Source organism: Giraffa tippelskirchi, chromosome 9, assembly GCF_054371585.1.
Source record: "Giraffa tippelskirchi isolate mGirTip1 chromosome 9, T2T-mGirTip1v1.2.pri, whole genome shotgun sequence".
Lineage (NCBI taxonomy): Eukaryota > Metazoa > Chordata > Mammalia > Artiodactyla > Giraffidae > Giraffa > Giraffa tippelskirchi.
Genome location: NC_137283.1, coordinates 14,367,417 through 14,381,912, shown reverse-complemented (window position 1 = coordinate 14,381,912; position 14,496 = coordinate 14,367,417). Strand labels below are relative to the sequence as shown.

The 14,496-nt window shown below is 47.6% G+C and overlaps 3 protein-coding genes across 6 annotated transcripts in view; 1 reads left to right on the top strand and 2 right to left on the bottom strand.

Moving 5' to 3' along the window:
- Nucleotides 1-14,496, bottom strand: part of GASK1A (golgi associated kinase 1A) — a 230,190-nt gene that overhangs the window by 161,071 nt on the left and 54,623 nt on the right. The gene's annotated exons all lie outside the window — the stretch shown is intronic.
- Nucleotides 8,145-10,913, top strand: CYP8B1 (cytochrome P450 family 8 subfamily B member 1). The gene has a single exon (XM_081527720.1). It carries the CDS (start codon nt 8,145-8,147, stop codon nt 9,642-9,644), a length of 1,500 nt encoding a protein of 499 aa, XP_081383846.1. The 3' UTR covers nt 9,645-10,913.
- LOC145520667 (atypical chemokine receptor 2-like) overlaps nt 10,147-14,496 on the bottom strand; it is a 58,973-nt gene continuing 54,623 nt past the window's right edge. For all 4 annotated transcript variants that reach the window (XM_081527723.1, XM_081527724.1, XM_081527725.1 and 1 more), the window contains one exon: nt 10,147-13,590. In XM_081527723.1, coding sequence (XP_081383849.1) covers nt 12,436-13,578 — 1,143 coding nt within the window. In that variant the 5' untranslated portion in view covers nt 13,579-13,590 and the 3' untranslated portion in view covers nt 10,147-12,435. The remainder of the gene's footprint in view (nt 13,591-14,496) is intronic.

Sequence of the window (14,496 nt, the reverse complement as noted above, 5' to 3'; positions counted from 1 at the left end):
ATTCCTAAGTATTTTATTCTTTTTGTTGCAATGGTGAATGGTATTGTTTCCTTAATTTCTCTTTCTGTTTTCTCATTCTTGGAGTATAGGAATGCAAGGGATTTCTGTGTGTTAATTTTATATCCTGCAACTTTACTATATTCATTGATCAACTCTAGTAATTTTCTAGTAGAGTCTTTAGGGTTTTCTATGTAGAGGATCATGTCATCTGCAAACAGTGAGAGTTTTACTTCTTCTTTTCCTATCTGTATTCCTTTTATTTCTTTTTCAGCTCTGATTGCTGTGGCCAAAACTTCCAAAACTATGTTGAATAGTAGTGGTGAGAGTGGGCATCCTTGCCTTGTTCCTGACTTTAGGGGAAATGCTTTCAATTTTTCACCATTGAGGATAATGTTTGCTGTGGGTTTGTCATATATAGCTTTTATTATGTTGAGATATGTTCCTTCTATTCCTGCTTTCTGGAGGGTTTTTATCATAAATGGATGCTGAATTTTGTCAAAGGCTTTTTCTGCATCTATTGAGATAACCATATGGTTTTTTTCTTTCAATTTGTTAATGTGGTGTATTACATTGATTGATTTGCGGATGTTAAAAAAACCTTGCAGTCCTGGGATAAAACCCACTTGGTCATGATGTATGATCTTTTTAATATGATGTTGGATTCTGTTTGCTAGAATTTTATTAAGGATTTTTGCATCTATGTTCATCAGTGATATTGGCCTGTAGTTTTCCTTTTTTGTGACATCTTTGTCTGGTTTTGGAATTAGGGTGATGGTGGCCTCATAGAATGAGTTTGGAAGTTTACCATCTTCTGCAATTTTCTGGAAGAGTTTGAGTAGGATAGGTGTTAGCTCTTCTCTAAATTTTTGGTAGAATTCCGCTGTGAAGCCGTCTGGTCCTGGGCTTTTGTTTGCTGGAAGATTTCTGATTACAGTTTCGATTTCCGTGCTTGTGATGGGTCTGTTAAGATCTTCTATTTCTTCCTGGTTCAGTTTTGGAAAGTTATACTTTTCTAAGAATTTGTCCATTTCTTCCAAGTTGTCCATTTTATTGGCATATAGCTGTTGGTAGTAGTCTCTTATGATCCTTTGTATTTCTGTGGAGTCTGTTGTGATCTCTCCATTTTCATTTCTAATTTTGTTGATCTGATTCTTCTCCCGTTGTTTCTTGATGAGTCTGGCTAATGGCTTGTCAATTTTGTTTATCTTCTCGAAAAACCAGCTTTTAGTTTTGTTGATTTTTGCTATGGTCTCTTTTGTTTCTTTTGCATTTATTTCTGCCCTAATTTTTAAGATTTCTTTCCTTCTACTGACCCTGGGGTTTTTCATTTCTTCCTTCTCTAGTTGCTTTAGGTGTAGAGTTAGTTGATTTATTTGATTTTTTTCTTGTTTCTTGAGGTACGCCTGTATTGCTATGAACCTTCCCCTTAGTATGGCTTTTACAGTGTCCCATAGGTTTTGGGTTGTTGTGTTTTCATTTTCATTCGTTTCTATGCATAATTTGATTTCTTTTTTGATTTCTTCTGTGATTTGTTGGTTATTCAGAAGCGTGTTGTTTAGCCTCCATATGTTGGAACTTTTAATAGTTTTTTTCCTGTAATTGAGGTCTAATCTTACTGCATTGTGGTCAGAGAAGATGGCTGGGATGATTTCAATTTTTTTGAATTTACCAAGGCTAGATTTATGGCCCAGGATGTGATCTATCCTGGAGAAAGTTCCATGTGCACTTGAGAAAAAGGTAAAATTGATTGTTTTGGGGTGGAAAGTCCTGTAAATATCAATTAAATCTAATTTGTCTATTGTATCATTTGAAGTTTGTGTTTCCTTGTTAATTTTCTGTTTAGTTGATCTATCCATATGCGTGAGTGGAGTATTAAAGTCTCCCACTATTATTGTGTTATTGTTAATTTCCCCTTTCATACTTGTTAGTATTTGCCTTATATATTGTGGTGCTCCTATGTTGGGTGCATATATATTTACGATTGTTACGTCTTCTTCTTGGATTGAACCTTTGATCTTTATGTAGTGTCCTTCTTTGTCCCTTTTCACATCCTTTATTTTAAAGTCTATTTTATCTGAAATGAGTATTGCGACTCCTGCTTTCTTTTGGTCTCCGTTTGCATGAAATATGTTTTTCCATCCCTTCACTTTCAGCCTGTGTGTGTCCCTAGTTTTGAGGTGGGTCTCTTGTAGACAGCATATATAGGGGTCTTGTTTTTGTATCCATTCAGCAAGCCTTTGTCTTTTGGTTGGGGCATTCAACCCATTTACATTTAAGGTAATTATTGATAAGTATGATCCCGTTGCCATTTACTTTGTTGTTTTGAGTTCGTGTTGAAACATCCTTTCTGTGTTTCCTGTTTAGAGAAGATCCTTTAGCGTTTGTTGGAGAGCTGGTTTGGTGGTGCTGAATTCCCTCAGCTCTTGCTTGTCTGTAAAGCTTTTGAATTCTCCTTCATATCTGAATGAGATCCTTGCTGGGTACAGTAATCTGGGTTGTAGATTATTCTCTTTCATTACTTTAAGTATGTCCTGCCATTCCCTTCTAGCCTGAAGGGTTTCTATTGAAAGATCAGCTGTTATCCTTATGGGGATCCCCTTGTGTGTTATTTGTTGTTTTTCCCTTGCTGCTTTTAATATTTGTTCTTTGTGTTTGATCTTTGTTAATTTGATTAATATGGGTCTTGGGGTGTTTCGCCTTGGGTTTATCCTGTTTGGAACTCTCTGGGTTTCTTGGACTTCTGTGACTATTTCTTTCCTCATTTTAGGGAAATTTGCAACTATTATCTCCTCGAGTATTTTTTCATGGCCTTTCCTTTTATCTTCTTCTTCTGGGACTCCTATGATTCGAATGTTGGGGCGTTTCATATTGTCCCAGAGGTCCCGGAGGCTTTCCTCATTTCTTTTGATTCTTTTTTCTTTTTTCCTCTCTGCTTCGTTTATTTCCATCATTCTATCTTCTACCTCACTTATCCTATCTTCTGCCTCCGTTATTCTACTGTTGGTTCCCTCCAGAGTGTCTTTTATCTCCTTTATTTCATTATTCATTCTATATTGACTCCTTTTTATTTCTTCTAAGTCCTTGATAAACATTTCTTGCATCTTCTCAATCTTTGTCTCCAGGCTATTTATCTGTAACTCCATTTTGCTTTCAAGATTTTGGATCATTTTTATTATCATTATTCTAAATTCTTTTTCAGATAGATTCCCTATCTCCTCCTCTTTTGTTTGGCTTTGTGGGCATTTCTCATTTTCCTTTACTTGCTGAGTATATCTCTGCCTTTTCATCTTGTTTAGATTGCTGTGTTAGGCATGGCCCTTCTGTATTCTGGTTGTATGAAGTTCCTCTTTATTGTGGAGGTTTCTCACTGCGGTTGGGGTTGGACAGGTGGCTTGTCAAGGCTTCCTGGTTGGGGGAGCTTGTGTCGGTGTTCTGGTGGGTGGAGCTGGATTTCTGCTCTCTAGAGTGCAATGGAGTGACCAGTATTAATTTTTGAGATGTCTATGGATTTGGTGTGCCTCTGGGCAGCCTGTATATTGATGCTCAGGGCTATGTTCCTGCGTTGCTGGAGAATTTGTGTGGTATGTCTTGCTCTGGAACTTATTGGCTCTTGGGTGGAGCTTGGTTTCAGTGTATATATGGAGGCTATTGGATGGTCTCTTATTAATTAATGTTTCCCCTGGCTTTCAGTCTTATTCTTGCAGTAGCCTCTAGACTTCTCCTTCCATACAGCCTCAATAATAAAACTTTTAGGTTAATGGTGAAAAGATTCTCCACAGTGAGGGATACCCAGAAAGGTTCTCTGAGTTACATGGAGAGATGAGGTGGGGGGGGGTTTGGGGTGACCAGGAGGGGAAGAGGGGAATTCAAATGTGGAGAGAGCAATCTAGCCAGTAAGCACTTCCCTCTGTGCTTTCCACAGTTTGGAACCCTCAGAGTGGTTCACAGAGATACATAGAGAGGGGGGAGGAAGGTAATAGAGGTGAGCATGAGTAGAAAGGGAGGAATCAAGAGGGGAGAGAGAGATCTGGGCAGTATCCTGTTCCTGAAGTGTTCTCCGGTACCCAGAACACCCTCAGAGATTCACAGAATTGGGTTGAGAAGAGAAGGAGGAGCGTGGGAGATAGAGGTTCCCTGGGGGAGAAGAAAGAGCATCAATAGGGGGAGAGAGTGACCAGGCCAGTGATCACACTCCTGAGTAAAAATGGGTCCTAAAGATTGGGTTCTTAAATGTACAAAATTGATATCAAATATGTAAAACAAAGATTAAAAATCTAGAGTAGAGGTTAGACTCTTATAAAACTTACAATATAAAAAAAAAAAAGAAAAAAGTAAACAGTGTAAAAAGAAAAAAAAACAGTAAAACAGTAAAAAAAGAAACAGTAAAAAAAAGTAAAACAGGAAAAAAAAAACATTAAAAAAAGAAAACACAAAAGGTATAAGATATATGTATGTAGTTTGCTTCAAAAATAGGGTGTTTTTTTTTTGCAAGTTAATAGTGGGTTATGAAAATGAAATTTAAAGGTGTAACAGAGGACTTGAAGAAAAAGGAAAGAAGAGAAAAAAAATTTTTTTTAATTTAAAAAAAAAATTAAAAAAAAAAAATAATAATAGTAAAAAAATATATATATCCCGGACTTTCTCTGGAGCTGTTGTGAGCAGTGTGGGATCTGCTCAGTTTCAGATAGATCCTTATTCCTGCTTATACTTTTCAAGATCTATAAGTCCTTTTCAATGCAGTCGGTATTAACTACAGGGATTTTAATCTGTTTGCCTGTCCCTTCCAAAGCGCTTCCCTCTGTTTATTTGGCTTCTGTTTGGAGATGTCTTCAGTATCTAATTTCAGCCCTGCAACAAAGCGGTGGAGGTGATCTCTTTAGGTTCGCTTGTTCAATCGTGCTGTGGGGAGGAAGGAACACTGCAAATCTGGCGTGTGTGTGGTAAGCTCGCAGTGTCTCGGCCGCACTGGGTTCGCCCCCGCTCACGGCGTGTGTGCTTTCCCCGTCTACCCTGCTCAGGCTTCAGGTTACTCGGCCGGGGAGCGGGCCCTGAGCTGCGTGCACTTCCCAGGTCTAAGCCGCTCAGGTTCAGGCTCCCGGTTACTCCACAAAGGCGCAGACTCGGTTTCGCCCGCGGCTTGTGCCGTTCCCGGTCGGAGCTGCCCCGGCGGCCAGGAGTTTGGCGAGCGCGCTCCCCCCGCGTTGGGGCGGTGCGGCTTATCGCCTCCCTGGTCCCCGCCTCGGTTTACGGGCGCGCCCGGCTCCGGTGTGCTTTGTGTCGGTTCTGGGGAGCTGGTCTCTGGCTGCGACCCTCCCGGCGGCTGTCGACCCTCTGGGGTCTCAGGCAGTCTTTGCTTAGAAACTGGGAGCCTGTTTGCAGTTTGGTAGAGGGTGCCCTCTCTGGAGCCGAGTTTGCCCCTTTCCGGCTCTGGCGGGCCCCGCCTGCCCGCTGTGTCCGGCGGGGGATGAGGCGGTCCGCAGCCGGCTAGCTCTCCTCTGGTATCGCTCAGTCCTTTGTTCTGTGAGCGGGCCGGCAGTGCCTTAGAGTTGGGGTTTTCGCGGGATAGTTCTCTCTCTCTGGCTGTCCCACAGTTTAGGTTACTATCTCACGTTAGCTCCCTCAGATTGCCCTCGGGGCACTCGGGCCCGGTCCTTACCCTAGGCAGTGCCGCCCGCTCCTCTCCGTTCAGCCCCCACTTGCTGGTGGCGGATGATGCGAGCGTCTGGGGTTCTTTGCTGGGAGTTGCTTTAGGCACGTAATCTGTGGATTTTATTTATTTTTTCCTCCCAGTTACGTTGCCCTCCGAGATAAGAAATCCTCCCCCACACCCGCTGGTGAGAGGGTTTCCTGGTGCTTGGAAATTCCTCCTCTTTTACGACTCCCTCCCCGGGACGGGTCTCCGTCCCTAACTCTTTTGTCTCTCTTTTTATCTTTTATAATTTCTCCTACCTATTTTGAAGATAATGCGCTGTTTTTGTGGAAGCCTGACGTCCTCAGCCAGCCTTCAGAAGTAGTTTTGTGAAGTTTGGTCAGCGTTCAGATGTTCTTTCGATAAATTTGTGGAGGAGAGAGTGGTCTCCCCGTCCTATTCCTCCGCCATCTTCTGACTGGCCTGCCACTTGCTTTAGAAGAATGTCCCCTATATCCTTACACACAGCACACATTTACCTGGTCTTGCTGTCTTCCACTAATGACCTCCTGATCAATGCGACCTCCCTGATTCCCCATCCTCCTTCCTGTTCTGCCCTTCTTTGTAGCACTTAACACAATTGTGATTATATGCTTCTTCGGTGGAAGCCATAAACTCCAAGAGGGCAGGGACCAGGTCTGTCTCATTTAGGGTTGTACCAAAATTTCTGGTGTAAGTACAGAGCAAGTATCTGTTGAATAGATAGATAGGGCTGTTCCAAAAAAGGAGGAAATGAATGGATGAGTGAGTGTGAGTGAATGAATGAATAAATGAAGGAGAGGATGAATGTAAGGTAGTGGTGGTTGTTGCTGTATAGTTGCTAAGTGGTGTCTGACTCTTTTGTGACCCCATGGGCTGTCCATGGCATTTTTCCAGGCAAGAAAACTGGAGTGGCTTGGCATTTCCTTCTCCAAGGGATCTTCCAGGCCCAGGAATTGAACCCATAGCTCCTGCATTATAGGTGGATTCTTTACTGCTGAGCCACTGGAGAAGCAAGGTGGGCCTGCCAATTAAAAACTGAGGGACAGGGACTTCCCTGTTGGTCCAGTTGGTAAGACTCCAAGCTCCCAAACAGCAGCACCGGTTTAATCCCTGGTGGGGAAATGGATCCCACATGTCAAATGGTACGACAAAACAAAACAAAACAAAAAAACCCAAATCCCAAAATACAAAAAAATACTAAGGGACAAAGCTCAGCTCTTTGGACTTGATCCACAGTTTCTGATCTTTTTCTTTTTTTGGCTGAGCCTCAGCCTGTGGGGTCTTAGTTTCCTGACCAGTGACTGAACCTGGGCCACAGCAGTAAAAGCATTGAGTCCTAATCACTGGGCCACCAGGGAATTCCCTTTCTGACCATATCCTAAGGATGGGGAGAGTTGTTGGAGCTGAGTACTTGCTCTGGTTGCCCTGAGCAACCAGCGAGGAGTTCGTGGATGCTGAGTGTGGATATTTTCAGCTCCCTGCTGGGAGGAGCTGCACACGGGAGCTCACTCAAGAGAAATCGTATGATTGTCTGAAGAGACAAAGTCCCTGCCTGCAGGTCATTTCTGAAGTTAAAGAGTAACTTGAGGGTTGTCACAACTGGTTGAAATTCAGTCTGAACCTCACATATTGCAACAATGAGCTAGGCTGCTAGACTAAAGTCTTAAGAGTCAACAGCACAGCTTTCTCCTTCTTGGGCCTGCTGACAGGGTCTTGGCCTGACATGTCACTGAAGGTCCCCAGTAAATGGTCAACTCACCTCACCCAAGCCAGGGCCACTGTCAGAAAAAATCCCTGCTACACTCTGAACCTAGATCCATCTTATGAAGTAAAGCAGTTGGTTTGAAGTCCCTATCATCTCTGACATTTCATAATTTCATGATTCCCACTCTGTATTACTTGGTAGGGAAGTGTGCAAGCCAGTTGGCGAGAGACTCAGAGACTCAAGTCTGAGCCTGTGCTTGAAGGAGCCTCCATTTGGGAGATTCTGTGGGTCTTTTAAAGAATGAGGAGGGGGTGGATGTGAAATTTAGTTAAGTATTTGGTGCATTTCTGTTGAAGGAACTAGCAAATTAATGGATATATGAAGTCAAGAGTAAATAAAGGAGTGGTCAATAAGTCACAAGGGTGAGGGTTGGGTCAAAGAAATCTTGGCAGAGAAAATGCTGGAGCTGTGTCAGGAAAGGTTGGAACAAAGTCTGAAGCTAGTGCGGGGGTTGTGATCATAGCAAGAGGCTTCCTTCTGTCCTTCTTCCTGCTCCCTCCCACCTGCTCCTCTCACATGACTAGGTCCTAACAAAATCTAGGGGAAGGCTTTGCTCCCAGGTACTGTCTCACCAAGTTTATTTACAGCAACTTGCAGCCACAGGGCAAGGTCCAGGTGGGAAGACCTTTCTATCCCCAACTTGACCTCCCAAACACTCTGGCACCCAGAGAACAGCACATCCAGAGCTCAACCTGGAAGAGATCAGCCATGGTGCTCTGGGGTCCAGTGCTGGGAGCCCTGCTAGTGGCCATTGTGGGATATCTGTGCCTGCGGGGGCTGCTCCGGCAACGAAGACCCAAGGAGCCCCCTCTGGATAAGGGCCCCATGCCCTGGCTGGGCCATGCCATGGCTTTCCGGAAGAATATGTTCGAATTTCTAAGGCACATGCAGGCCAAACATGGGGACATATTCACGGTACAGCTAGGGGGCCAATACTTCACCTTTGTCATGGACCCTCTCTCTTTTGGCCCCATCCTCAAGGATGCTCAGAGGAAGCTAGACTTTGTGGAGTATGCGCAAAAACTGGTGCTAAAGGTATTTGGATACCGCTCCGTGCAGGGAGACTATAGGATGATACACTCAGCCAGCACCAAGCACCTCATGGGGGAAGGCTTGGAGGAGCTCAACAGAGTCATGTTAGACACCCTGTCCTTCGTTATGCTCGGGCCCATAGGGCCCAGTCTGGACACCCACCGCTGGCGTGAGGATGGCCTCTTTCACTTCTGCTACAACATCTTGTTCAAGGCTGGCTACCTGAGCTTGTTCGGCTACACAAAGGACAAGAAGCAGGACCTGCTGCAGGCAGAGGAGTTATTCCTGGAGTTTCGCAAGTATGACCGCCTGTTCCCCAGGTTTGTTTACTCCCTGCTGGGGCCCCGGGAGTGGCTGGAAGTGGGCCGGCTCCAGCGTCTCTTCCATAAGGCACTCTCCGTGGAACACAACCTGGAGAAGTATGGTGTAAGCAACTGGATCACCTACATGCTTCAGTTTCTGAGGGAGCAGGGCGTCTCCCCGGCCATGCAAGACAAGTTCAACTTCATGATGCTCTGGGCCTCCCAGGGTAACACAGGGCCTACCTCTTTCTGGGCCCTCTTGTTCCTCCTGAAGCACCCAGAGGCCATGCGGGCTGTGAGGGAGGAGGCCACCCGGCTCCTGGGAGAGGTCAGTCTGGAGGCTAAGCAGTCCTTCAAGTTCGGTGCCCTGCACCGCATGCCGGTGCTGGACAGCGTGATGGAAGAAACCCTGCGGCTGAGGGCCTCGCCCACCCTCCTCAGGGTGGTGAACGATGACCAGATCCTGCAGATGGCCAGTGGGCAGGAGTACCTACTCCGCAATGGAGACATCCTGGCCCTCTTCCCTTATCTCTCAGTGCACATGGACCCCGACATCCACCCCAAGCCCACCGCCTTCAGGTACGATCGCTTCCTCACCCCCAGCGGCAGCCGAAAAGTAGACTTCTACAAGGCAGGCAAGAAGATCCGCCACTATACCATGCCCTGGGGCTCGGGCGTCTCCATCTGCCCTGGGAGGTTCTTAGCCCTCAACGAGATGAAGCTCTTTATCCTGCTCATGGTCATGAACTTTGACCTGGAGTTGGTGGACCCTGACACACCTGTGCCACCCGTGGACCCCCAGCGCTGGGGCTTTGGCACCACACAGCCTACCCACGAGGTGCGATTCCGCTACCGCCTGCGGCCTGTGGAGTGAGCTCTGTCCAGGCGGCCGCAAGTCTGGCTGGGGGGGCTCCCCTGGGTCTCTGCCTCCTCTCACCCACCCCTCTAAAGCCCCAGACCACCCGCCTCCTCTGTCCTGCTTGTCCTCCCTGCTCTTTGGCATCCTTCTGGTCACCTTACAGGCTGATACTTCTCTCCTGATAACACCATCTCTCACGGTGGATGCTGCGTAACTCACCTCTAACAGGAAGTCCAGGGAAGGGGAAATACCTGTGGGCAGCTCAGTTTGGGGGATAATACATGCCATGACAAATCTCACGTAGTACAGACACCGGTTACAGTGAGTCATGTAGCATCTTGCAAACACTGGCCTCCACCCTCCCACTAGGCTTTGCTTGTTTTCCTCAACACTTACCCTGTGGGATTCAGGGTCTAGAACAGTGTCATCCAATAGCCATATGAGGCAAGGCACACATGTAATTTTTCATCTCCTAGCTGACACGTGTTTAAAAGTAAAAAGAAACTGGTGAAATTCATTTTTCTACTGCATTTTACTTGTCTCGATGTATCTAAAATATTAGCATTTCAACGGGGAGTTAGTACAAAAGTATTAATGAAATATTTTTACATTTCTTTTTCCCTCCAAAATCTGGTCTGTACTTTTCAACCCTTCACACTGAGTGCTCAATAGCTGTGTGGCTTCTGTATTGGACAGAGCAGCTCTAGAGAAGGGTGGCCTTTTATGGAGGAGTTATGTAAGGTCCTGTCCCCCCTCCGCCACCCCTGCTACCCTTCTTAGAGCTCAAACTCAGCAGCTCTCTCCATGTGGGACCTGTGGACTCTCTGTTTACCCTACTGCCAGAGACTTTTTTTCCAAGAGCACCTCTGAGCATCCCCTTTTTACTTTTCTGGCTCCTCATCACCTCCACACAGTTGATATTTAAGTTCTGCCACATGTAGTCCCCGCATTTTCAATCCAGTGCAATTCAACTTTGACAACTTTCTCCAGTGGAACTGTCTGTAAAGTACAGTGCTTGTTTTCACTCTTAGTTCCGGGGCTGGCTATTCCTGGAAGCCTCTTGAACCTCACCCATCCCATTCTCTGGCCAGAGATGGCCTCCACTCCACCCTCTCCCTGGAGCACCTCTACCACTGTGTGTATCACAGCCCCTCTGTCACGTCATTGTTTTCTGTGTCCTGTTTTCTGCCTCCTGCACCTGCTTCAGACTGCAGCCCACAGGGCTTGGTATCTTATTCCTTCATCTCTGACCTCAATTCCCTAAATGTAGATTAAATTACAGAAACCTGACTTCCAGTCTTGTCTACTTTACTTTGGCTCATGTCCTCCTGGACTCCATTCCATCCAGCCAAAAATTTTGTTCTGAGCACTACTGTCTGCCAGGCTCTGTGCTGGGGTTTGCAGGTGGCTCTGGGAGCTGGGAGAAAGCAGTGATGCTTTAGAAGCTCAGGAAGAGAGAGACAGCACTGTGGCTCAGGGGCTCCCTGGGAAAGGCTTCTCGGTGGACGTGTCGGTGCACAGGGAGGATGCCGACTGTGGGAGACACGGAGCACCCAGGCAGGGCACATCCGTCAGGAATCCTTAGGTCGCAGGGAACAAAAGACCACCACCCCAAACTGAAAAGACATCCATTGGTTCGTCTCACTGTCAAGTGCAGGCTTGGGATGTCCTTCAGCCGGGCCTTGATTCTGGGGCTTTGGCATTGACCCCAGGATCTGCTCACTCACTGCTGTCACCTCCCCTTCTGAAGTTCGAGCTGATAGAGGAGCAGCCCCAGACCTCATACACCCCCTGATTTCAGTTTCATGCCTCTGTTCTAGCATGTTCTAGTTGAGTTGCTTTTCACAAGCTCTGCCTGGGCCTGGGCCCATCCCTAAATGAATCACTGTGCCAGGCAAACATAAGGCCAAAGCTGGCCAAAGACTCATGCTCCACCCAACCACCACCCAAAGCACAGGGCAGAGTGACGCTGGAGTGGTTTCCCAGAGCAGGTAGGACTCAGTTACATAACAAGGGTGAGGGGATACTTGGCTGAAAAATGACCCCTGTTCCATGAGGGAGCCGACCAGCATAAGAGCAGAGATGGGAATGTGAAGGAAACAACAATGGGTGTGGGACCCAGGAAATGAAAAGCCAGGAGAAGGAGTGTGAGGGTGAAACGGTGTGTGGGATTCTGGATGTGCAAAGTCCAGCCTTAAGACTGGACAAAGGTCTTGGATTTGATGGTGTAGGCTCTGAGGGACCCCTGAAGCCTCCTGAGTGAGGGCAGGGGAGGCAGAAGAAGGGAGAAGCTCCTGGACCACCAGAAACGTGTTTACTCGGCCTCCCACCCACGGACTCTCATGGGTGGAGCCCCTCCAGCCCCTCCTGACTGCCAGCCCCTGGAGCCAGCATCAGGGCTGTGATATTAAACAAAATTGCGATCATATTTTCCCAGCTGAGCTTCAGGGAAAGGGGCAGCCTGGTGGGTGGCAGACAATCTGGCTACTCTGCAGGGCGTGGGAGTGATGGCTGAGAGTGCTGTGGTCAGTGGCTGCTGGGTGTAGATCAGATGACACGCAAGCACGAGGATGGGCAGCACAGAGGTCAGCTGTTAAGCTAAGGCGGCCATTCAGGCAAGTGAGTAAAGACTCCGGGAGGAAGTGAAAGAAAAGGGTGGGAGAGAGCAAACACTGCTGATGGCTGAGGACTGACAACTGACCAGTGGGATCAGCAACATGGTCACTGAGGCCTCTGAAGGGAAGACTTCGGTGGATGCACCGAGGAGCTGGGTCCCCTCTGCTCTCATGGACTGTGGTGTGACTGCTCAAGCTGAGTTTTTCCCTGTGTCCCCCGTGTCGGGGAAGCTCTCAGCCTGCCTCTCCCCAAGGTCATTCATGCCCATTACATCCTCCTGGGCAGTGAGTCCGCTACTCTCAGAAGAGCTGGACGGCAGGGCCTGTTGCCTTCTGAGCACAGTGGCCAGGAAAGCCTTGAGGTACTGGCGGAAGCGGTGGCTGGAGAAGGCATAGAGGACGGGGGTGAAGCAGCAGTGGAGGAAGGCGATGCTCTCTGTCACCTGCAGCGCATAGTCCAGGTGCTGGCTGACCCTGCAGTCCCCAAAGACTTGCAGGTCCAGCAGCGAGTGCAGAAACAAGGTGAGATTGTACGGGAACCACAGCACAAAGAAGGCCACCACCAGAGCTACGGCCATCCTCAGGGCCCGGCTCTGGCCCGGGGGCCTCAGACTGACCAGCACAGAGCCAATGCGGGAGTAGAAGAAGATCATGGCAAGGAGGGGGAGGAGAAACCCCAGCAGATTCTGCTGGAAGCGGAGGAAGAGCTTCCAGATGGTCCCGTGTCCCCCAAAATCCGCAGAGCAGTCCCACACGCCCGGGGAGTTTTCATGCGTCCTCACAAAGACCATGTCAGGAATGGAGACAGCCAGGGCCACAGCCCACACAGTGGCTGCAAGCAGCAGGCTCTTGGCTCGGGTCCTCAGTCGGTGGTAGGGCTGAGCGCAGACAATCTCCAGGTACTTGTCCAGGCTCATACAGCTAATGAAGAAGATGCCACTGTAGAAGTTCACGGTATAGAGGGTGCTCACCACCTTGCATAAGAAGCTCCCAAAGACCCAATGCCACGCCACAGAGATGCCCCAGAAGGGCAGCGTCACCACAAACAGGAGGTTGGAGATGGCCAGGTTCAGCAGATAGGTCTCGGTCATCCGTCTTCGAGGCACGAACCGGAGCAAGACCGCTAGCAGGAGGAGGTTTCCAACCAGGCCCAGCACAAAGATCAGGCTGTAGAAGAGAGGAAGAAAGACTCTGGCAAATGACAGCACCTCATCCTTCCTGCACAGCATGAAGATCATGTCCTCCAGGTAGTACTCATAGTCATAGAAGTAGCTGCTGTTCTCAGAACTGGTCGCCTTGGTGGTGGGTGGCAGCGGGGAGGCGGTGGCGGCCATGGTCCTGGAGCTCTGCGGGCCAGAGAGCAGTGTGAGCCACAGGAGACAGGTCCAGGCCTTCCAGCCCTCTCTCCAAACCCACTGCAGCCCCTTTTCTGGGGTGTTCAATAGACTCTCCACATTTACACCAGTACCTGCAGGCTAGCGACTAGGAGTACAAGTGCGGGCAGCCCAAGGCTACCACGTGATAGTGAGGTCATCTTGGGTAGGTGACGTAACCTCAGGTGTTCTCACAGTATTCACTTCTCTTCTTTATTTTGTCCCTCATCATTTATAAAGACTGATAAGGTCATTTGTGTCTTCTTTATTATTGAGGGATACCAATTCACCTGAGCTTCCCAGGTGGCACAAGTGGTAAAGAACCCACCTGCCAATGCAGGTAGATGTAAGAGACGCGAGTTCGATCCCTGGTTTGGGACGATCCCCTGGAGGAGGGCACGGTAATATTCTTGCCTGGAGAATCCCATGGACAGAGGAGCCTGGCAGCTTGCAGTCCATAGGGTTGCACAGAGTCAGACATGACTGAAGCGACTCAGCACACACCAATTCACCTATTTATTGAGTCTGTATACCCTTCCTCATGTGTGGCTTAAAATTAATCTTCTTTGTGTGGTTTGTAATTTTTTTTTTTATTTAATGGCCATGCTACACAGCTTGCAAGATCTTAGTTCCCTGACCAGGGACTGAACTCATACCCCTGCAGTGGAAGCACAGAGTCTTAACTGCTAGACCACCAGGGAAGTTACTTGTTTTTTTTAATGAGAGCTTCTCTTCAGTGGGGCTTGCTTATTCTATATTTAGCTAGTGTGTCCACTCTGGTTTAGAGCTCTCTTTACTTCTGTCACTTGAGGATTTCCCTTGCTTTGGTTATTTTAAAAGTATTTTTGGGAGAACAAGATGGCAGAGGAGTAGGTAGAC

Excerpts from the sequence above, each read along its gene's own strand:
- CYP8B1 (XM_081527720.1), top strand. The coding sequence starts at position 8,145 with ATGGTGCTCTGGGGTCCAGTGCTGGGAGCCCTGCTAGTGGCCATTGTG.